This window comes from Plectropomus leopardus, chromosome 13, assembly GCF_008729295.1.
Source record: "Plectropomus leopardus isolate mb chromosome 13, YSFRI_Pleo_2.0, whole genome shotgun sequence".
NCBI lineage: Eukaryota > Metazoa > Chordata > Actinopteri > Perciformes > Serranidae > Plectropomus > Plectropomus leopardus.
The window spans coordinates 24,607,368-24,631,362 of record NC_056475.1 but is presented as its reverse complement, the minus strand read 5'-3'; the positions used below and the strand labels follow the sequence as shown (position 1 = coordinate 24,631,362).

The 23,995-nt window shown below is 39.7% G+C and overlaps 3 protein-coding genes across 3 annotated transcripts; 1 reads left to right on the top strand and 2 right to left on the bottom strand.

The window, feature by feature from the left end:
- The first annotated feature begins 408 nt into the window (after window positions 1-408).
- rb1 (retinoblastoma 1) lies at window positions 409-23,535 on the top strand. Its single transcript, XM_042498862.1, has 27 exons — window positions 409-632; window positions 1,284-1,404; window positions 2,305-2,408; window positions 2,688-2,822; window positions 2,910-2,948; window positions 3,098-3,147; window positions 3,395-3,505; window positions 6,001-6,146; window positions 6,265-6,342; window positions 7,566-7,675; window positions 7,767-7,844; window positions 8,800-8,887; window positions 8,983-9,099; window positions 9,212-9,268; window positions 9,567-9,598; window positions 9,746-9,822; window positions 9,968-10,191; window positions 18,772-18,887; window positions 19,283-19,437; window positions 19,809-19,954; window positions 20,103-20,207; window positions 20,629-20,742; window positions 20,873-21,021; window positions 21,874-21,904; window positions 22,005-22,147; window positions 22,303-22,349; window positions 22,461-23,535. The coding sequence occupies exons 1-27, from the start codon at window positions 526-528 to the stop codon at window positions 22,523-22,525; spliced, it is 2,745 nt and encodes a 914-aa protein (XP_042354796.1). The 5' UTR covers window positions 409-525; the 3' UTR covers window positions 22,526-23,535.
- On the bottom strand, window positions 10,598-14,479 carry LOC121952291 (lysophosphatidic acid receptor 6-like). Its single transcript, XM_042498864.1, has one exon. It carries the CDS (start codon window positions 11,677-11,679, stop codon window positions 10,699-10,701), a length of 981 nt encoding a protein of 326 aa, XP_042354798.1. The 5' UTR covers window positions 11,680-14,479; the 3' UTR covers window positions 10,598-10,698.
- On the bottom strand, window positions 14,913-17,171 carry LOC121952290 (lysophosphatidic acid receptor 6-like). The gene has a single exon (XM_042498863.1). It carries the CDS (start codon window positions 16,575-16,577, stop codon window positions 15,492-15,494), a length of 1,086 nt encoding a protein of 361 aa, XP_042354797.1. The 5' UTR covers window positions 16,578-17,171; the 3' UTR covers window positions 14,913-15,491.
- Window positions 23,536-23,995: the final 460 nt, after the last annotated feature.

Genomic DNA, 23,995 nt, shown 5'->3' with positions numbered 1-23,995 from the left:
TCCTTTGTGACTCTTCTGGATGGCGGGATAAATGCAAATGAGCGGATGTTGCGTAGATATTTTCCCGCGTTTTCGTCTTATAGGTTTGGGTTAGTTCGTTTGTGTTGTGTCACGTGATCCTGGTGAACGCACTCCGTGCCGGTCATAATGTCACAGAGAGTTTAGGATAAACATAAAACTATAACCCGGTTATTTTAAGTTAAGTGTTTACATAGTGGGGTTTAAACAGAGATATACGATCACCAAACCCCAGTGAGAGGGTTAATATATAGGCAGAGTGTAGGTTAACTCTGGGGGGCGTCTAAACCCCGAGACACCGCCAGCACCGGCACTCCGACGCGCACTTCGGTGAAACAAAACGAACACCCCCTTCACTACGGTTTCAGGAAGTCAGTTCGGTTGTGTTGTATTGTTGCCACGGTACTCGTGGAGTGGGCTTTAAATTTTGTCAACCTTATTTGTCGCCTGCAGACGCAATACTGTATTTTATTTTCATATTAACCTGCTAGGTAAGTGGATACAAAGATGCCACCTAAAAAGCGAAGCTCTGGGACGACACAGAACAAGGAGCTGAAGAGTGCTGAAAGTGTCTCTGCAGACAAGAAGGAGAGTCCCGAGTTATCCGTTAAAAAGTAAGACACGTTATTTTTGTCTCGTCCAGGTTTTAACACCAGCAACTAATTTCGGTAGTCAGGTTTTTAGTTAGTTACTAAAAGAAGTTTTTTTAACACTGTAGTCTAATGTTACGCTGTTTTTTTGTCGGTGTTTTGCTAGCTAGTTAGCTTAACTGATATCTTACTAGCTAGCAGCTTAAAACTAAGTCCGGCCTGTATTTAGCGCTAATAGCAGTGAGTTTAAAGGTTTCTCAACGCTTGACACGAACTATAGCTTTTTAGTCACAAATGTAAAATGAGTTATAACACTGTTAAAATATACACCTCTGAGTCTGACAGCGTGTAAGTGTCAATATCCATGTAACAACAACTTCCACAGTGCCTCACTATCACAGCATCACACCATCTGTTTTTAAAGTCCATTCATAGTTTTTAGCGTTTATGATTATCACTGTAAATATTCCGTATTTATGCCTATGCACTCTACAACATTTTACTAATGTCCTATTGTCTAGAGAATTCACTGTGTTGTTTTGTTATACATAGATACTTTATATATATTAGAGGTCGACTGATATTGTTTTTCAGGGCCAATACCAATTGTTGTCATCTGTCCTGAAACTGTGTTTGTGTTCGCCATGATTTTGATGTATGGCCTCCATCCTCTAGACACAGAGACAAGGATGCTGAGTTTGTGACCCTGTGTAAGAGCCTGCGTGTGACAGACCTGGTGTGTGACCGTGCCTGGACGCTGTGGAAAACTGTTCAAGAGTCCATGGATGAAATTTCCGTATGTATATACTTATGTTGTGGTTGTGTTGACTGTCCTGTCAAAGCAAAGTTTAAGGCATGGGTGGAAATTGTGTAACTCTGGGTGAAAACTACCCAATAATTCAATTTAAAAAATCCCCTTTTGGAGTGAGCTCATTGTGGCATCCTGACTGTAAAAAATAAAATGAACATGTCTTCTACACCAAACCCTCTCCACACATGTGATGCTTTAGGAAAAGCTTCTCAGTTTTGCTTTAAAAGGGAAATAATGTTCAAATCAAAGGTCAGTGCATCATCCGCAGTATTTGTGGCATAACACAAAAACTGCAGACTACAATGTTGTTTTTGCCTTTCAAACAGTAACTGAATATGGCATCAAACATTGACTTGTGTGCAAATATAGTCACTGATTTTACTCAAAAAATGCAAGTTAATAAAAAAAGACATCCAAATACATTTCTTTGAAATAGTTACCTTTTCATCACCGGTGAAAGGAAAACAGATGAGGATACACTGCAAAAAAGTAGCAGAGAGATGTTTCATAAACACTGTCAAAAGTCTTATGTATCATTGAGACTGAGTTTAAAATTTGGTGATAATTAGTTTTGGCCAGTATGCCAGTTTATACTAATCTGGTGATGTGGCACATTGTGCATGTGTGAGCCTCTTTCTTGGCCTGTTGTGATTGGTCCAAGTTTGTCTTTAACACTCATTTCAAATGTTATTTTAATTTTCACTCTGACACTGTTAAAGGAAATTGAGACAGTCTATAACAAAGCTGGTCATATTTTTTTTTTTTTTTTTTTACACCGGGTGCTCATATTAACATTCCTCACTAGCACATTAGTCAATAAAATAATATTGCATGTTATTATATAGAAATTATAAACCATGTTTTTTTTTTCTCATTTCATTTCAGGACAGTCAGAAAAAGGTGTGGGGGGCTTGTCTGTTTGTGTCAGCAACAGACATGGATGTCTCCTGTTTCACCTTAACTCAGGTTCTGAAGGCAGTCAGTCTGAAGTAAGTCTTCATGATGCATGTTACTCATAACATTATTGCATGTGATATCAGTCATTTCAATAGACATTCTGTGAAAGGATAACACATGGTTGCTTTATGCACACTGGTCCAAATACAAGCTAGGACCAACCCGAGACGCAATAATGAGGATTTTTTTTTTTTGTAGTTTGAAAAAATTTCTGAATACTTTACGTTTGGTTTTACAATTGTATCCTTACTTCTATGCTCAGTGTTATGCAATTTTTATTGAGCTCTCACTCAAATCTTTTGTTTTTGTAGTGTGAAGCAGTTTGTGGCTCTGGTGAGGAAGTTGGATGTGAACTTGGATACTATAAGCACCAAGGTGAATTCAGCTCTGACACGCCTGGAGAAAAAGTACGACGTAACGCTGGCTCTCTACCAGCGGTTTGAGAAGTGAGTGAACATATCAGTGTGATACAGGTGATTCATATGGGACTGTTTAGGGCAAAATAGTAGCTGATAACTTCTGTTGTGTTTCAGAACATGCAAGAAAATCTTTGCTTTGGTTTCTGATGACCAGTAAGTTGGAGACTTCTTTACCACATGAGTAAAATTTACTTGTGACGCTCTTTTTTTCGTACCTTTATGGTCTTGTTTGAAAATTGAGTTCTTGTTTTAAAAGATGTGGTGCATGTTTATGAGTAATGGTTCAGTGTCTCTTTTCCAAGGGAGAGGGAGACCATGCGGAGCTGCTGGACCATGTTTCTTTTGGCCAAAGGTAGGTTAACTCTTAACACATTAACAACGACAAAAACAAGTAGGACCAAGCTGTTAACACACTTTATGGAACAGTTTTCATGTTGCTCCAGCGTCTTTCCTTCCTCTCTTGCGCTCAGCTGTAGAGCTCAGATTAGTTGGAAAATGTTTCTCCTCAGTTACAGTCCAGTAACAGTTCTGTTGTTTTTAGTCGGCGGCGGTAGTATTGTGATGATGCTTCTCGTGTTTTGTGTGTCCGCTGTTTGCAGGAAGGGCCTTGCAGATGGAAGATGACCTGGTCATATCATTCCAACTTCTGCTTTGCACGCTGGAGCTGTTCATTAAGCGCTGCCCTCCTGACCTCCTGCAGCCTCTTTACAGTAAGCTTCAGTGTCATGCACTTCAACTTCTGCCTTTATCTCACACACTTTTCTGACTTCTTATTGTGCAACCAGCTCTTAATGGGGAACTACACCCATTTGCTAAATTTACACGTTATTTCTTTTGTCCAAGACAGTCCAGCAATATAAGTGAACGTGAACAACTCTGCCAAACACAAAAACTCGAGTGCAAAAAGTCAAATCTGTGATATCATAGGCTTTAAAGTCTGGGGCTGCTGGAATGTTATATGAGAACACTATAAGAAAATAGAATTAGGATCCACAAAATCAGATTCACAAATCAGATTTTGTGGAGCCACAAAACCACGATTGCATTCGTCGTTTATGGAGCAGCTCCAAACGATATTTTTTGATATCACAAGTTTGAGTCTTCCTTCTCTTGTTTCTGGCTTTGAGAGAAAGTAGCTCGTGTTCAAAAAAGTTGAGTCAACTTCAAATGGATATAACATATTAGAATTTTTATTTTGGGTGGTGTTACCTTTTAGAGTCTGAAAAGTCAAAGAATTTCTGTTGCTGTATACCTAATGTGATTTCAAGTTGTTTACCTAAAAGTGTACAATACAGCATAGTATACCATGGTATAGCACGGTATAGTGTATTATAGTACAGTACAGTACAGTACAGTACAGTATAGTATAGTATAGTATAATGATAATTATAATATCTTAGATTTATATAGCGACTTTCACAATTCCCTTGGACGCTTACACAGTTGAATAACATAACACAAACAAACAGACAAACTGAACAATACCTGAGCAACAGATCAGGATTTAGACGAAAAAATATTTTTTCTTCCTCGGATTGTGATGCAGCGAAATTCACACCAGCGTCCTCACACATCCAGGGAGCTGGATTCGCTCAATAGCACAGCACAGCACAGCACAGCACAGCACAGGACAATACAGTATAGCATGCTATAGTATAGTATAGTATAGTATAGTATAGTAATAGTATAGTATAGTACTGATAAGGTGGCCACCACCAGGGCTCTCATCTCAGCTCCTGCCTCTGATCCTTCTGCCATTGTTCCTTGTTTTGCTGTTTTTTATCCAGTTTGAGCCTGTGACTCTGTTGTTTTCAGAGGATGGGGATGGCCATATTAAGCCCCCAGGTTCTCTCTGCGATGCTGTCCCTCCTAGATTTTTTAGAGAGGTTTTCCTAGTATAAGACAGTCATTTCTCTCTTTTATTAATAGCAGTCTGTCATCCGGTGTGGTTCCTGCAAATTTTAAAAATGCAATAGTGCAACGCTCGATTTCCTGACTCCCCCCCCCCCCCCCCCCCCCCCCTTGTTAACTTGAGCCCCTTACCACCTTATGTGAAGCCCACAGTTAGGGACCTTGGTTTTATGATGGACAGTGATTTTAAATACATTCTGTAGTGAAGTCCAGCTTTTTCCATTTAAGCAGGCTGGCAAAGGTAAAATCAGTCCTTCTTAGACAGCACTTTGAAACAGTAATCCAAGCCTCTATTACGTCCCACATGGATTACTGTAATGCACTTTATGTTGGAGTCAGCCAGTCCTCTATATCTCATCTGTAGCTGGTTCAAAATGCTGCTGCACGTTTTTTAACTGGTACAAGAAAGAGAGATCACATCACACCTATTCTGGCTTCGCTCCACTGGCTGCCCGTGCATTTTAGAGTACATTTTAAAATTCTTTTATTTGTTTTTAAATCTTTAAATGGTCTTGCTCCTTCTTACCTCTCTGAGCTGCTTCATCCCTATGTTCCAGCCCAGTATCTCAGGGTAGCTGATCAGCTGCTCCTAGAAATCCCTAAATCCAGCAGAAGCTCAGAGGGGACAGAGCCTTTTCTATTGTGGCTCCTAATTTATGGAACAGCTTACCGTTGTACCTTAGACAGGCACCTTCACTGTCCATTTTTAAAATCCGTCTTAAAACGCATTTTTACTCCTTGGCCTTCAACCCAGCGTGAGGCATTGATTTTTATTGAATGAAACTGATTTTATTTTGCTTTAATTGTTTTTAATGACTGCTGTTTTTATTCATTTTATTGTTCTTGTTTTATTGTGCTGTAGCTTGTTTTATGTGTTATGTTTTTAGATTTTATTTTCCCTGATGTACAGCACTCTGTCTTAGCTATTGTGGCTTTTTAATATATATAGTAAAGTATATTATTTTATATTATATTATATTATGCTGGTAGTATAGTGTACTATATCATGCTATAGTATAGTAGAGTATATTATGGTATAGTAAAGTATAGTCTAGTATAGTATGGCACAGTATAGTATTAAGTTTATAGCATGCTATAGTATAGTACATTATAGTGTAGTATAATACAGTACAGCATAGTATTGTATCTGTATATAGCTGTATATCTGTCAGTCATGTTTTGCAGCCATGGAGAATGAAAAACAGAATGTCAAATTTGGATATTTTTTTCATGAAAGGATTTATTGTTTATGGCTTCCAGAGATCTTCTAAGCCTTTAAATGTTTTTCTCTCAGAATCTGCTATCAGCAAAGTTCAGAGCCCTCCGACACGAACATCTCGCCGCAACCAGAGCAAAGCCAAAACCCGACCTCCGGAGCCAGAGGTGGATTTGCAGCTTCTCAAAACTCTGTGCAAAGAGAATGAATGCAATGCAGAAGAGGTCTGAGCCCTGTCTTCTTATAGCTCTTACAGTCATTACACTAAAAAAAACATTTCTTTGCCCTCCTTTTTGTGTGTATTTGGCCTCATTTATCCCTTTATGCTAATTGTATTTGCAGGTGAAGAATGTATACCAGACCAGTTTCACGGCTTTCCTGGACTCACTGGATCTTTCGAGATCACCCGATTTTCCTCAGGTAGGGGGGAGGCACCTGCTTTACGTTTTGGTCTCTTCGCTTACTGTTTCCATGAGTTATCTCTTTATGTCGAACGTTTGAGTGCCTGACAGCTGTCGTGTTTGGTTTTACATACATGGTGTCAGGAAAATGTGTACTCAGGCTGGGGATCCTTTGTAGTGAGGCAGGGGAGTGTATTGCAGAGGGAGGTATGAAAACAAAGGAGACAGGATGCTACTGTTTGCTGACACCGACTCAATCCTCTGAAGAAGATACTAAACATATTTACTTTACTGCTACATCACCCCAGTAACTGACAGCTATTTAGTGTCTTATGTAAAGAATCTTTTCACCTTATTGATCTGAGCAATGAGGGGCCTGGGTAAACAGGAAAAAAACCTCCTGCGTTTTTAATGGGATTTCGTTCCAGATTATTTAACAACACAGATGTGCCTGCGATTCAGTCTGCGGACAAGTTGGAACCTTTCATTATTTCAGACATGTTTACCTTTTTGAGATTGAGATCTGATCAGATAGAGGCAGACAGACTCTGGCACGTTTGCAATTATATTATGTTTAGACAAGTCTTTTAGAGTTAGCTGGCTAATGTGAACAGTGAGATGAGGAGTATGAAGGCAAGACTTACACCTATGCGGCAAACTGTGTTTAAAGCCAAATTATTGTTGTTTCTACTTTTGTTTTCTCCAATGATTTTTGCATTCATGTAGTGACACAGTTATACAAGCCTCAGGCTGTTTAAAGTACCACCAACAGGGATTTCTAGTCTGACTCTATATCATTGTCTGATCTCTATAACTGCAGATCTGGTATTTAGATCAATATTTTAAATCATGCATTTAGCTCAGGAATTTTGATGCTTCGTTGGAGTTCACCATAGCAGCAATATTGGAGTAGTCAGCCAAAACAGCTAAATTGTTTTTATACAAGGTTGTGGTGATTTTTTTGCTCCTTAAATACAGTGTTGGTAACATATACAGCTCATGTACAATGAAGAAATAATTTATAACTGCAAAAGGCAACGTACATGGCTTTGATAGACAATAGTACAATTTAGCATTTATAGTTTTGGATTTAGATAATATATAAAAAGTGTAATAGAGCACTCTTTCGTCTCTCTAATGTTATGCACTGCACATCTTGTAACAACCTTGCTTTTACAGTGGTATGGAGGAAGGTGCTTCCTGACCCCAGTGAGTAACGTCAACCTTTGATTTTCCTCACAGGCGAATGACATCAACCAACAATATGAAGAGCACTACCTCAAGAGCAGAGACTTTGATGGACGTCTGTTTTTTGACGGACACGAGACTGTTCTTGCGCCTAAAGTCGAAATGTAATTTCTTCTTTTCTTCACTATTCAGTGTTTTGATGTTGGTCTGGTAAAGGAATTTAGAGAAAAGTGTTTAATAATCTCTTGTTATCAGATCGCAGGTAGAGAGAACGCCAAAGAAGAACCTGCCAGATGAAGATACCGTAATCATCCCTCCCCAGACTCCAGTCAGGTTAGCAGTCACTCACTCACTCACCTGTCCTTGTTTTAGTGATGGTTAACAATCATTACGGAGGAGAAGGACTGAGTACTCATATTTACCTTTCAGCAGGGCCTTTTTAACATATCTACAGTGTCAAACCTTCTTGCTTGAGAGCCTGTATACACTATTAGTTGCTCATCTGTCAACTGGTGAATTTGGAGGTTGCTCAAGTGAATGTTCATAGTTATTACACCAAAAACACACCAAGCAATGGCGCAGCGCGGCCTGCAGCCTGCGGCCTGCAGCGAGCTGCCATGCAGTAGCTATGGCAATCTATGGCAGTTTGATCCTCTGGTGAAGTGCTGCCAATCTAAAAAAATTGAGATAGTTTAACTTTAGGCGGTGAATCGTGGCCAGAGAAAACCAGCAGCCAATCGGTAAACAATTCTGTGACATGTTTACCTATGTTACAAAGAATCTTCTCCCGACTGAAACACATGAACACTGTCCACAGAAAGATGTAAATTATCGCGGCATTAGGGAATAAAAAAAGAACAGTGTTTATGGTAATAATCTATCTAATAATCTAATCTTTTCTCCTTTTTTAAAATCCATCAAAGTATCAAAAAATTCAAAGTAAAAATTAAAAGATGTACAAAATTACAGTTAAGAAACTGACTTAGTACATACTTTAGTGCTTTTTTTTCTTTGTGACCTTGTCACAGTTGGTGTGAAAAAGTAAAGATGAACAAGGTGTTTTAATAATTGCTTTCTGTACAAAATATGAAATAATACCATAATATCTGTAAAGATTTAAAAAAAAATAAAATAAATGTAAAAGCAAACTTAATATTCACCGAATGTGCAAATGGGAAACCAAATATATGAGAATGTTGTTACATTTTTGCCCTGTATGCAGATTATTGGGAATATTTCATCATGTGAATTGCTCATGTTTTTCCTGATTTTTATTTTGTCTCATTAGAGCTGCCATGACCTCCATTCAGCAGCTGAGGGGCGATCTCACCTCCAGTGGGGATCAGCCGTCTACTAACCTGGCTACATATTTTAAAGTGGGTCTCTAGCAGTTTTGCCACTAATTAACGTGTCCCATGAAACTGCATCTCACTGCCTCAATTTGATGTATTTTCCTCTTTACTGTGATCAGAATTGCACAGTGGACCCGACGCAGGACGTGCTGAAGCGTTTGGAGACACTGGGACAGACATTCAGCCAAAGGTTCGGGCAGGCAGTCGGCCCACGCTGTGTCGTGCTCGGGTGGCAGGTATGAACTAATATTGAAGAGGACAGTGAGCAACAATGACAATAACTGCTATGCTCAACATTTTTAATGTTTGATATATATATATATATCATATATTTCTTTTGTCTTCCAGAGATTTAAACTTGGTGTCCGACTGTATTACAAAGTCATGGAGGCCATGCTGAAATCGGTACTTGACTTAATTTTTTTTTTTTTTCATTATTAAGTGATTTTTGTATTTGTATCGTTTTTATTTATTTATTTATTTATTTATTCAGGAGATCAGGTTAGTTCAGATGTAGCAGTCCCCCGATTTACTAATATGAATAATATTGAACATATTTAGAGACTTTTTGTCACTTTCTGTGTTTTATAACTTTTGTTTACAGAACAGAGTGGAGAGCAGAAAAAACAATTCACGTAACATGATTGTGAACATTTCTTTAACAATTCATATTTGTGTTGCCCCCCACCCCCCAATTCTGTAGGAAGAGAAGCGGCTGTCTGTACAAAATTTCAGGTATGTGTTGTTCAATTTCTAATGTATCACAGTTATGAATCTAGTCAGTGGTGATGCTTACTCTTTTTTTTTTTTAAATTCTGAGTGAGATGTTAATTAGTGATGAAGTATTACTTCCTTTTAAACCACACCATATTTTAATTCCAGTAAACTCCTCAATGACGTCACATTTCACACATCCTTGCTTGCCTGCTCTTTGGAGGTGGTGATGGCAACGTATGGAGGTGTGTGCCGTAATTTTCCTACGAAGTCATGTACTAATTCTGAAACAACTGTGTTGTGTCTTGCGGTTATCATACACGTAAATGTTAACACTTCCTGCAGATGTGGGATAAGCTGTAAAAATGTTTTTTTGCTCCTAATGATAAGAGAGCAGTTTCAAGACTGGAGGATACAACCATGGAGGTGGGGGTGACCCAGTTGAAACAGACGTGTGCTTCCCCTGGATACTGGATGTGGTCAGCCTCACCGCCTTTGACTTCTACAAAGTCATCGAGAGCTTCATCAAGGCCGAGCCCACTCTGAGCAAAGATATCGTCAAACACCTGGAGACCTGCGAGAACCTCATCATGGAGAGGATTGCATGGAGGACGGTCAGTTCTATCTCTCATCACTGCTAAAGTATGCTCACAGAGCATGTTAATGACGCAAAAAAGACGCACAGACACTGTAAATATAAACATATAGCGTTTATTGTCCCATGACAAAAAAAGAGATCCCTATTATTAATTACCACTGTTCAAGAATAACATAAATTAGATAAAAGATCAACATAAACATAAAAAATTTTTTTGAATTGTATGTACTGAAGAAAATAACTAAGTTGACAATTGCTTCCATGCACGGCACTGAACTCGGAGGTGAACATAAACACACACACACGCACAAAACCTGTTCAACATTGCAAGTCCTGCCAAAGATATAAAGTTTGCATATTTATTACAACAGTTAAACTGTCAAAGCAGTGCACACACTATGGGTAACAGGATACTCAGTAAGAATAGACACAGTCCTGGTGTATTGAGTGAATCTGTCAGTTAAGTAGTGGATTAAGATGATAAGAAAACGTCTCCATCAGTTGTGGTGTGAAACAGTCTCAGTCAGTGGCTGCCGCTCCCTCCACCACCGGGCGCCTCCTTGTGCACCAGGCTGCTGGAGAAATAGTAGATGAGTGGGTTGAGGCAGCAGTTGGAGCTTGCTAACGATAGCACCACTGGGTGCACAGCCTTGGTCACCTTAGCCAGGCCACAATGGGGCAGCAGCCCCACATGTGTGAGGGTGTATCCCAGAAGGTTGATGTGATAGGGGACGAAACACAGCAGGAAGACGCCTAGCACCCAGTAAATAACCGTTAGAGTGTGCTGACGGCTGCGGGAGCGGTGTCTCGGCTGGCGAAGCACTCTCAGCACTCTGCAGTAGCTGCAGAGAAGTAACAGAGTGGGCAGCAGAAATAAGCCCGTGACTAAGCCCAGAGATACCAGGATGATGGCGCGGTGGCGTTGCGAGGATGGGTCCAGCAGACAGGGCTGTTGTTGGTGAGATACTGCAGAGCGCAGCAGAGGCAGACTCACACTGAGCCCCAGCACCAGGCACCAGATCCCCCCACTCACCAGCTGTGCAGCACGCAGCCTGCGGAGTGTGGACGCCAGCGGGTGCACTACAGCAAAATAACGGTCTACAGCAATGCAGACGAGGAAGAAGATGCCTCCGTACAGGCTGATGTATTTGAGGGTGAATGCGAGGTGGCAGAACGGCATCCCAGGAGACCAACCCGATGGGTCTCCAGTTTTGGAGGACAAGGTTCTGGCCTTTTGGTGGTAGTAGTAGATTCTCAGGGGAAGAGAGATTAGAAAAAACAAATCAGCCACTGACAGGCTGGCCATGTAAATTACGGTGCTGTTCATGGTGCAGGGAGATAAACACAGTCTGCGCAGAGCCAGGCTGTTGGTGGTCAACCCCAGCAGGAAGATGACCCCGTAGGACACCTGATAGAAGGTGAAGCGGTAGCTGGTGTCCACAGTGCAGTTAGACAGAGGTGAGAATGGCTTGCCTGGCACATCAGTCATATTCCAAAGCTCCATGTCCCAAAATGATTAGCTGCTCCAGCAGTTTAAATCACAGTGTCGCTCTCATATCCAGAAGAAATTCAGTTGGTTGAAGCAAACATCAGATGGGAGGAAGGAACATGTTCAGTTGCTTCTACTGGAGTTCAACCTGTTGACAAGTAAATAATAAAGTGGAATGTCTGGTGTTTTATGGATTGTAAATTTGCTGAAGTGACAGGGTGAGATGAACACACTGCCACCACTAACACAGCTGAATTCATATTTAATATGCAAGACAACAGTCAGTCAATTAAGTTTTAACTGCATCTTCCTGCTCGTAAAACAAGCAAACATTTGGTTTCATTACACGCAGAGTGGGAAAAAAAAGAACCACCTCACAATATAATACTGTTGTCCTGCAGTAAATTTACATTTATTGAAGCCTGGAAGTTTAACTTTTGATAAGATTGTCAGAAGTGGTGATTGAGCTTGGTCATTTAGAGGCTGCAGTTTGTGGTGTGTAAGAAGGTGTTCAGTTTAGCGTCATTCAGTCATTATCATCGAGGGTCTGACTGTCAGACGTCTTTATCGATGCGCTTCTGAGTGAGTTTAGCATATGTCATGATTTTGGTCATTTTTTCCTCCGTCATTTAGATAATTCAACTTTTTTTGTCTTTTTTGTTGTTTTTTTTTGGTATTTAGGGAGTCAAACACATTGATTTGAACTGAAACAATACCACTGACCGAGGACTTACAAGAGAGCTCCTGGTATTATCTTAACATTATATTATACTCTGCCCTTGAATATTAAATTAAAGAAATGTGAGGTTAATTTGAATACAAGAACACTTATCATTACTACATTATTATTTTCAGTTAAATTAAAGTATTTCTTTTCATTATTGTTTTAATTATTTTATATGACATGATAAGGCATTTAAAAACATTTTTTTCTCAAAGTCTGACCATTTTTTGCAAGTCACATAATCCTGAGTTTCTTTTGTTGTCTGCTTTGGGGATGTGATAAAAACTGAGTCCGTTATCACCAATACTAAGTGTCTGATGAGTATCTAAACTGCTGAGTTGATCTTGATGTGATCTTCTAGAATTTAAGAAGCCCAAGAAACCCTCAAATTTTGAATACAAAAAAGATGATTCTTTCTCTTCATCAGGAAATCTACGAAATTTCAAATTTCCACCAAACATTGATAATTTGATACAGTTCATTTTAATCTTCATTTAACTTAATTTGTCTATATGCTGCGCGTGTAGAACTGAAGTGCAATTAATTCAACTAAGAAGAATATTGAAACGGAAAACGTCATCACTCACCGGTTGAGGATCTCATGGATGCAGTGACCGCTGGTGTTCAGCAGCAGGATAACTTGTCAGGATGCTGTAACTGTGCACCTGCTACTGACTGAAGCAGTTTACACCCACACTCAACCACAGGTCAGGGTCTCTCCCCCTCTCTCGCTCTCTTCCTCTCTCCTCTCCTGCAAACACCGCTCGTGGTTTGTTCTTGCTACCTAATTTCTAGCTCATTTCATCAAAATAATGAATGATCTTTAAAACTACTGATAACCGGGTTGACCTGATGATAGACTCTTTATCTGATTTGAGCCAACTAGGTTTCTTTGTGACCTGGAGTCTGTTATCAATCTCACAGTAAAAAAAAAAACACAGATTGTTTCATTACTGTCATGGTGGAAGTCATGTTTATGGCTGCTTTTTAAAAAGCTACACGAGTGATTGGAGTAAATCATTAACTGTATATGTCAGGCCGTTAGATAAAGAAATAGCAATAATTCACTGAAAGAAGGTGCTGTCACCATACAGCAGGCTTTCACGTGTCTCAGACTTGGGACCAGCGCTGTAAAGGAGCAGCAAGTCAGCGTAGATCCCAGTCCATGACTATCAGAAACAAGGAGGGAAATATTTTGACTAAATTAGTCAGAAGTAAACTTCAAACCTTCAGGACAAGTCTTTTGACAGTAATGAATGTGTATGTTAGTCTTAGCACCTGAAAATCACATTAGAGTTCCTCTATCAAATATGGAAGTAATTAAAGCAGGGTGGCCCTAGTTAGTTCTCTGTTTAAATAATATTAATTAAGAAAATATTTGGCAGATAGGACACATAGTTGGCTGTAAACCACTAGGCCCTAGTAATATAAATTTTAATTGGATAAATACATGTAAGGACATATGATTAACCACGTCTTGAAAGAGAAATAACTGATCAAGATTTATTATCCTGTGCTCTTAAAAATAAACCTTCATTTTATGATTATTGTTATAAATGGAAATGCAAAATGTTTTTTACTGTTTGATTAATTAACCCTCTTTGGAGAAACTAAACTGTATTAATATCATCATAAGTGTAATTGATAAAATCGTAAATATTACTTTAGCTTTAAGGCCAAATGTCATTTTCTGCTGACACCATTAATTCAGTATAAATGTTTGATTTGTGTTGGGGGGAAAAAGTCCAGCTGCATATTAATTGTAAGTCTGTTTGTGAGAAAGTAAAAGGAGCCCAACGTGGCAAAATAAGAACTGAAGAAACGGCCAGTTGTTTTACTTGTCTCAAGGATGCCAGTTTTAGGTTAACACTGCAGATTTTTCACAGAATCTGTCTCAGGATTGCAGCAACCACCACAGTGCTCTATTTTGTAAACGTACTTCTCCCTCAAGAGGCATGTTGTCGCTCGTCTGCTCAGGTTTCACAATGTAGGGCTGCGGTTGAGAGGAGTGTCAGCGCAGACCCCTCAGGCTAAGCCTCTCAACAGGAATGCAGTGGTGCTCAGTCTTGCAGCACTCAAATTTTTACAAGAATGAACAAATATTCATGCTGCACCATTTTCCATCTGTACTGTAAGGTGTCTCCTACCTATTTGGAAAGAGACACGGAGTCGGTTTTGCTTAGGTCTTTTGAAATGATTTTCATCAAACTTTGACGTTTTTAGTTCACAATATTTTCTGCAGAAACGACCACTCAGAAGGCCGTCTGCAGTGTTAGTGCAGTGCACCTGTCAAATATAGACCACACCTGTAATCTCTTTTTTAAAACATATTGAGTCATTAATGGCACCGGTCAACTGTGCCTGTAGCTGTGTTGTTGGTACCTGCATGACTAATCTGTCTAGACAAATTATTTGGTGGCACCCAAAGAGAGCTTCATATGAAAAACTAATTCCTGGCTAATGTGAAATATTTCACAATACCCCTCTCTTTTAAATAGGTAGTGAATTTCAAACTCAACAACCCTTTTAACTCACAACTCTTTTATTTTCGTGTAAGGGGTTCAAAGCTGTTATAGAACGTTTTGCTCTACAAAGTGCTTAAAAGGTGGAGTGAGGCCACAATTACTTGAAAATTGCACAGTACAGCACATTAAAAAAGAGTTGTAATACTGGTTCAGCATTGCCAAAGCAGAATTTTCCCAAAGGAGAAGCTGCTCTGAGGAATTAGACTACAATTACAAAGTCTTGTGTGCAAAAAGCTGCACTGTGCACATGAGCATGGCTTGTACATCTGTCATTGCCACTAATACACATTACAAACTCATAAGAATGAAGAGCTTTAACTTGTGTGTTTTGAATCAGCAGTCTGATAAAGCGTCTTTATGCTGCAACACACTTCAAATGTTTCCTCCTCGATTTGTTCCACTCCCAGTCTAAAGTCTGTGTGGAGTCCAGTAGGTGAGAGAGTAACTCATTAGTGACTGTTGTGTTTACGATGTTATGGTCTTTAAGGTCACTCTGGTTCCACCTAAATCCTCTGATTCGAATCAGATTTCACCAGCAATTACTGAATCAATAATCATGTCCCATGAAAGAGTTGTCATTAGACTGTAGACTCGTCGTCAAATATTTTAGATCTCAGAGCCCGCAGTGTCAGGCTTTTGGGTGTTGTCACTGGACTGCTGTGTGTGCTGTCCATCTGCAGTCTGTCGAATAGCTTGGTGCCGTTTTGCCATCGCGCAGATTTGCGTTTGATGGAGCTCTGAATGGTTTCTGAAGTAAAGTAGTAAATGACTGGATCAAAGCAGCAGTTGGTCACCGCTATGCACAGAGCAATGGGGTAGATGGTTCTGACCACATGCTCTGTGTAACATCCCTTTAGGGCTTTGGTTCGGACCAGCGCGTAGAAGATGAGATTAACATTGTAGGGGATAAAACAGAAGCAAAAGATGAGCAGATGCACAATGATCATCCTCAAGATTTTTGCCTTGTTGAGGTTCCCTCCGCGGCTGATGGTTTGGGGATTCCTCAGCGTCTGTAGCACCTTGATGGAGCAGAAGACGTTGACCAACAGTGGGATGATGAAGCCCACCGTCTCAATGAACACCACCACCTTGGACAGCTCAGCCTTCCACTGTTTTTTGGAGTAGTTTTCAAAGCAGAAATGTTTCTCTGCATTTCTTTCCGAAGAGGTTTCCAAAAAAATCCCAGTGGGTATACTTCCGGAGAGAACCATCACCCACACCATGCAGCAGGCCAGTTTGGCATTCCTTTTAGTACGAATTGTCTGTGACCGTAACGGGTGCACAATGGCCAGAAAGCGGTCCACACTGATGCAGGTGAGGAAGAGGATGCTGCCGTACATGTTGGTGTAGAACAGGGCCACGGAGATCTTGCAGAGGACATCACCAAACATCCAGTGACGTTTTATGAAGTAAACAATCCGAAAAGGCAGGCTGAGGACAAAGAGAGAGTCTGAAACGACAAGGTTTATCATGTACGTCGTGGTCTCGTTCCGCAGCTTCAGCGTACAGGCAAAAATGTACACAGCCACCGAGTTGAATATCAGTCCAACGACAAACACCAGGCTGAAAACTGCGCTATACATAGGATACTTGAAGTCATCACTCTTGTTGCAACTCATGTTACTTTGAGTGAAGCTCAGAGTTTGTGCTGTGCTGTTGTACATTTTTAAACCAGATAAAAAGAGTCTCCTCACAGTCGGTCATGAAAATCCAAATCCAGCTTGTTAATATAACCATGTGCAGCACACACGGCCAGTTTCTCTTTCATTTAGGAAGGAAAAACAGTCGTGAAATACTAAAGTCCTCTCAGTTTGTGTGGTTTTGTTATGAAAAACTGCACAGCAACTCCACAAAATACCTGTGTTAGCATCCAAAGTCCTTTTTTCTGTACGTGAAAGTTGTCCTGCGTATCCAACAATCCTCGTTTAAGTGAAGTTTTCAGTCTCTTGCAGTTGTCTCTCAAAGTTGAAATGTTTATCCTTTTGAGAGAAGAGTCATGTGCTTCTTCTCAACTCCGTGAGCAGTCGAGTGGCTCTTCCCTTCTCGTTTCCTGTCTGTTCCTGCAGCAGCCCTGGGGGGGCGTGGTGATTGTTATTCATATGCAACAGCGGTTTTATCTCCTGCCTGGTTGTATATCAGAAAGCTTGTATGTAGCAGGCTGCCAGTCACGCTCTGACACAAAGAACTCACTGGGCTGTCGAAACAAGGAGGGAGGAGCGTCCTGCGGGGCCAAAGTCCTCCCATCGCTGCTATAGAAAATGTGAATAATGACACTCTTATCAGAAATTGGTGTGATCCACAATTTTCTTTTACATTACAAACTTAAAGTAGGGCTGTAGGTGTGTTTAGATCAACCTCCCATATCTTGACAATGAACAGAACTTTTTCTGCAGCTGATGAATGAGCGCTGTTAAAGCAGTCTCGTGTGTACTTTTGAAATGTGTCTGTGGCATCAGCCGGGTGTGGGATGTGTGTGACATGAAGAATGTACTAAGAGCATGTCAGCACCTGCATGCAATGTGTAAACTGCTGAGTAGTAAACCACACCCACTTCCCTGTATGATCTCATCACTCATTTTCTGTCTCAGTGTGTTTTTGCTGATATTCTTGTCTGCACAGTTGCTCTGTATGAGAATGAGTTCAATGCTGTTTGACAAGTGCAAAGGATAACTCTGTGTGTGTGTGTGTGTGTGTGTGTGTGTGTATGGGTGTGGTTTTTGCTGTGCTGGTATTGAGAGAGTATTATTATACAGTGATTGTCACTAAAATCAAATAGGATACTATACGGAGTGTCCTTTGGTCAACATAAAATGAAGAAAGGATCTATAAATAAGGTCATAGTTATAATTAGACAGGTGGGGTTTTTCAAAGGAGATTAGATGCCTAAAGTTTGATTAGAAATTTTTTTCTTGTTGCGCTGATACTTGATCAGTGCTGCATTTTGGGGAAAAACAGACTGGCTCTTTATTGAGTTGTTGAAATAATACAAACTAGTGGCAATTGATAAATAAATTAATTTGTATTTGTTTTTTCTTTTGAACAACAAATTCCTCCAAATGTTATAATGCAGTTCAACACAAAACTACAGTAAGTTCTGTAATTCTTGTTTCTGCTGTGGTTTCTTTGTCAGTAAGACTGCAGAGATTACAATATACAGACAGCAGAAACTCCAGTGACATTGTTGTGATTATTTAGCAGATAAAGTGTAGTACGGAGCCGTGAAAGACTTCATGACTTCAAACTGAGAAGAATAGCTTCTGTTTTGGTGTTTTATTTTTGCAAAGCTTTGAGGCGTTGGTTGGCTAAATGATGCTGGTAAAAATGGAATTAGCATCAGTAAAAGTTGAATCTTTGAGCCACAGCAGAGGTGGAAAAACTTCCCTCATATTAGCTTTCTGAAGGTTTTCCCCTTTTGGTTTAGGTTTATTTTCTTGAACTTAATTCCAGTAAACGGTGCGTCATTCTCAACGGGATGTAGATGCATTTGATGTCAGAGCTGCATGATATGCAAAATAAAATAGAAGCCACTATTAAAATATGAGTCATGATTTTTGTAGGTATGGTAATTTTTGCATTTAACTGTCGCAGAAAAAACATAAAAGTAATGATGATGGGATTTTCGCTGGGGTCTGTAACAAAAGCAGGTTCCCTTAGTACTTGTATATGATTTGTTGTCCAAGGCATGTCTGTAGCAACACAGTGCTTCATTTATAATAGTATATTGAGACACATTTTACCCAAATTGAAGCTCCTGGGATCTGGATATTGCAATTGGTCTGATTGCAATATTTTTTGTTAATTGTTTAGCCCTAGTTGGTGTCAAGTTAAATGTAAATATCTGTGCTTGTGTCTCTGCAGGGCTCCCCGCTGTTTGAGCTGCTGAAACAGGAGCATGAGGGCGGAGCAGCAGAGCAGGTCGAGACTCCAGCCAGCTTCAGCCAACCGCTGCAGCACAACCACACCGCAGCTGACCTGTGAGTTACACATCCGCAACCTGTTTGTGTGTCACTGGCTGGTATGCAGCAGCTAGGAGACCTTCTTTTTAAACCCAAAGACCCCTAAAGCTGTTGTGAAACCACTGTGAGTCATAAAGGAAATAGCTTGTCACTTGCGATGACGTCAGAGTCGGGAGTCATGTTAAAAAAAAAAAAAAAGATAAAAAAGATACCCGTGAAATTCCATGACCTATGCACACTCTGGGCCTTACTTTCTGTGACTTTGAACCTGTTCATCCACATTATTCTAAACTCAGCTATTATTTGTGATTTGTGGTGTGCATTTAATGGAAATTAATTAATTTTTCGAATTTTATTTTAACGTCGATGTTGTTACTGATGGGGCCCAATTGGATTCTCCACTGTCCTAACAGGTACCTGTCCCCAATGCGTCCTGGCCTTCGTGTCTTGCCTCCTGAGTCCCCGGCCACACCCAGCTCTCAAGCTTCCTCTCAGCCTCCCACCCAGCCTGCCGGCCCGACTCCACGACTCCCAAAGTCCAACTCTCTCAGCCTCTTCTATAAAAAATGTAAAATTTTGTACCCGCTTCTACATATTTTTCCCAGACACTTTTTAGTTTATTTATATTTCCCACAAGACATACAAAACATTAGATTTATCTGGGTATCTATAATAACAGATTCTCTCAAATTCTACTCATGATAGGTTATGTTACAAAAAAAAAAAATCAGTAATCTTTAACCTTTGCTCAGCAGTGATGGATTCCCAATTTAAGTTTAGTTTAGTTTAAATGACTTAATTATTAACACAAGTCACTACATTTGTATAACCATAAAGTAACAATGACCACTAATATTTATTGTTTTTTTCTGTTGAGGACACAAATCCCTCGTTTTTTCCTCCGTGTCCAACTGTGTCTGTTGTGTCCTCTCTCTGTAGTGTACCGCCTGGCCTACACAAGGCTGAAGATCCTCTGCTCCTACCTGCTGTCTTCCCACCCTGAGCTGGAGCCCATCATTTGGACCCTGTTCCAGCACACTCTGCAGCACGAGCACGAGCTGATGAGAGACCGGCACCTCGACCAGGTAGCACGACTGCTTTCTGTCTCTCTGCTTTTAATTTGCTTTTTCACTGTTATTCTTTTGCTCTTTGTCTTATTTTTCTTTACTCATTCATTCGCTTGCATCTGTTGTTTTTTTTTTTATCTTAAATTGCTTCTCATTGTCCTTGTAGTTGATGATGTCAGCCATGTATGCCATATGTAAAGTGAAGAGTGTCGATCTGCGCTTCAAGACCATCGTCACAGCATACAAGAACATGCCCAACACCAGCCAGGAGGTGACGCCTTTTAATTTTAATTTTTTAAAAATAGATATTTTTCAACACTTTATTTATAGAGATTTTTTTCAGTTTATCAGACAAATATTAACAAAAGATATCAACCGAAAGTTCATACATGAACAGAAAAGTAAAGAGACATGGATGGAGGAAATAAAGAGAAAAACAAACAAACAAATCACAAAACAAAACAGAAAACAACAAGACGTGCACCATAGTGCATTTAGCACCTACAGGAATTCAAAGTTCCAGGCCAGGTAGGTTATTCACATTGTTTATCAATGGGCCCCAGGTTTTGTAAAATCTGCCTTTTAATTTCGATAATTTATCGGCATTCAGACTGTTTTTTCTTGTTTTAATCTCTGTTCTTGCTGAGTAATTTTAAACATTGCATTTCTTTGTGTCACACTGTACATTGCAGACGTTTAAGCATGTGTTGATCACTGAGGGCCACTATGACTCCATCATTGTTTTCTACAACCAAGTGTTCATGCAGAAGCTTAAAACCAACATCCTGCAGTATGCATCTACCAGGGTAAGACACCTCCCACCTTAGGAACTACATTTTGATGTAATTACATGCGCAATCAGATCAATTTGCACAGTAAATATAACCTCTAATTGTTGCTGGGTTGTTTTTTTTTTGGTTTTTTTTTTTTATGTAGCCACCTACCCTCTCTCCAATCCCACAAATCCCACGCAGCCCCTACAAGTTCCCCAATTCACCTCTGCGTGTGCCTGGGAGCAACAATGTGTACATCTCCCCTATGAAAAGCCCACGCATGTCTCCAGGGATCATGACTCCTCGCTCCAGGTGAGTGCTGCAGGTTCATGGTAGATCAGATGGCACATCTCTTTTGGACAGCTTAAGCTAACTTCACGCTACACAACTCTCAAAGTCATCAAATCACTGCTGTTCACACCACACGACTTGCTGTCATGTAATCGTGAGTCTTGAGCTTGTTGTGGTTTTCACACTCTGTGACTGACCGGCCAAGGGGTTCACACACCACAAGGTGTTTCCCCAGGAGGAATCTCCAGTGAGTATGTCATGTGATGCACAGGTCGAATCACAACTCGGGCTGGGTGGATGTTAGTTAAAAATAAAAACAAAAAGTGAACAGCAAGGTTTCATGTAAGTCATTAGCCTAATAACTTTTTGTACACAAATATCATGTGCAATAGTCCACCTTCTATTTTCTCCTCCCCTCTCTCTGTCACTCTCTTTCATCTCAGACACACATACACACCAATACCTTGAGAAGCGTATAGTGCCACTTGTCTCAGTCCTGTACCCGTGTCTTGTGCTCTTGTTGGATATAGCTCACCGACAAAGTCCCCGACAGGTCCAGATATTTAGACTGATAGATATTTGTTGAGTGTCTGCGAGCCTCTTGGATTGCGTCTTTAAATAGTTCACACATAGCGCTTGAGCATCAATGTGCGAGTGTCGAGCCAGCGCAGAATTGCCTGTGTTGTGGGGCTCTTGTCAAGGAGCTCCAAGAACTGTGTGCGAGTGGAAAATAAGGGCTCCTATTAACTGATCGTTGAAAAAAGAAAAAAGGTTTTTCAAGCGCACGTATAAAGTAGCACGATCCCTCACATTGTTTTTAGAAAAGCAAAATTGCACATGATTTTTCTCATTTGAGTTTTTTTGCCTTTACAGAATGCTGGTGTCAATCGGTGAATCTTTTGGGGTAAGAGCCTCTTTTTGTTTGCTTAGTTGTGAATTAAAGGAGAATCTGCAGTAACAGTGATTTTCCTCACTCTGTCTGTTGTTTCTGTTTTCATCTGCAGCTGTCCAATAGGTTCCAGAAGATCAATCAGATGGTCAACAGCAACAATCACTCCTTTAAGAGGACTCTGGATCTCGGCTCCACTCCAAAGCCTCTGAAGAGGTTACGCTTCGATGTGGACGGGCAAGACGAGGCTGATGGCAGGTTGGTCCAAATGGTGTCATATTCGCTATAGTGCACTTGCAGCCAGAATAATAACTGCACATCAAAGTCAGGAGCCTTCACAGCGTTCATTTAAAACATAGAATTTCTCATGCTATACACCCACATATTTCAACTAAATATATTTAAATTCACAGCAAATCTGGAGGAGATTCTACACTCATACAGAAGCTTGCAGAGATGAGTAAGTCAAAACTGCTTCATATATTCCAAATTCTTCTTTATTATTCTTACTTTTAATGCTTTGGGATTTTTAATATGTTCCTCTGACATATTGATGATTTGTTTGATGCAGGCTCCACTCGGAGTCGCATGCAGGAGCAGAAGATGAAGGAGGACGCAGAATCAAGGAAGGAGTAACTCTACAACCTACTGACTGACCTGCACTGTTTATCACAAAGTGAACACTACTTGTTTGTTCACAAACAAAGCGAGACACTAGTGTCTCTGTACATTTAGTATTGGATTTTAGTTTGTATTTAACTTTGTCTTTGAGGAGTAATATGTGAATATAGAGGACTTTCTCCTCTTTTTTTTGTTGATGCTTTCACTGAGTGTTTTAACAAAATAATGATCAACATTGAATTTCATTTGAATTTGGACTTGTTGGAGATTTAGTGTGTTTGTTTTTAAGAGTGGTATTAATTTGTGGGTGTTAAAGAAATCATTGTTTTCACTCGAGCATTTTCTGGTTTTCTGGTAAATAATTGGTTGCGTCTTACCACCATCAGGACCTTCAAATGTTGTCCTTTTCTCTTTTTGACAGTCTTTTCAGATTTTGACATTTCATATGTTTCAATCATGATGCAACATTTCAGGTGTTAAATCATGATCAATCTCCTCAAAAAGGATTAGTTGTCATCTTGAGAGGGAAATCCATATGTCTTTACATGCAACTGTTTTACTTTTAAAGTGATGTTTGACTTGTAAACTTGTCTGGAACGGCTTGGAAAAGAAACAAAATTAAACAGTAAGGAAAATTATATAGTATATAATTTGCACTCAAACGAAATTCATGAAGTTTCATAAGATTTGGTCGACAGGTTTTTCTCTTTGTGTATAGTTTTAGAGCAACTTTTGTTTTATATTTGGTTGGTAAAAATATACATCCTACAATGAATGCAAACACCTTCTTATTTGTTTCAACTGGAGGATTTTTTTTCATGTTACATTTTATACATAAATTGGTTAATCTTAATTTGTGGAATAGGGAGATTTCTGAGAAATCTTGTGGGTAAAATTGTTAGCATGAATACACACCACATAGAGCATTAATATGTGGACTTCACTCCAGAAAAGTATACCAAGGTAAAATATTGCTAGAAATGTCAATTACCAGAGTTTTTAAATTAAAATGTGTTTATATTGTACTTTATTGAAGTAGTTCCTTGAAAATGTAGTAAATATTTCTTTTGAAAATAAGATTTTGTTTCTGCATTACTTTGTACAGATGCCACCACATTTATCGTCTCACCAGCTGATAGACTGCAGAGCATCATGATGTCAAGTTACGCTGTTATTTTTGCTTTTTAGAGAGGACTGTTGTGTTTTGTTCTAGTTTTATAAATGTCTTCTCATACTTGGCTTTGTTTTTGGTTTGTGTTTAACACACTTTATGGAGAGTTGCTTTATGGTGACCCCCCCTTTAGAGAAAAATACTATGAGTGTTGTTTATGAACCAGAAACATGACAAAGTTGAGTTCCTCTTTCTCAAGAATCACCTGCCCTGTTTCTCATCTCTCGATGGGAAGTTATCGTCCAGGGTCCTGTGTCCTAAAAAGCATCTCGAGGGTAAGATGATTGTTAAATTCTTTAAATTCTTCAAATTCT

Coding starts and splice junctions, on each gene's coding strand:
- rb1 (XM_042498862.1), top strand. CDS start 526: ATGCCACCTAAAAAGCGAAGCTCTGGGACGACACAGAACAAGGAGCTG. Junction 3,148..3,394: donor CATGTTTCTTTTGGCCAAAG/GTAGGTTAACTC, acceptor CGCTGTTTGCAG/GAAGGGCCTTGCAGATGGAA. Junction 9,100..9,211: donor GTGTCGTGCTCGGGTGGCAG/GTATGAACTAAT, acceptor TTTGTCTTCCAG/AGATTTAAACTTGGTGTCCG.
- LOC121952291 (XM_042498864.1), bottom strand. CDS start 11,679: ATGGAGCTTTGGAATATGACTGATGTGCCAGGCAAGCCATTCTCACCT.
- LOC121952290 (XM_042498863.1), bottom strand. CDS start 16,577: ATGTACAACAGCACAGCACAAACTCTGAGCTTCACTCAAAGTAACATG.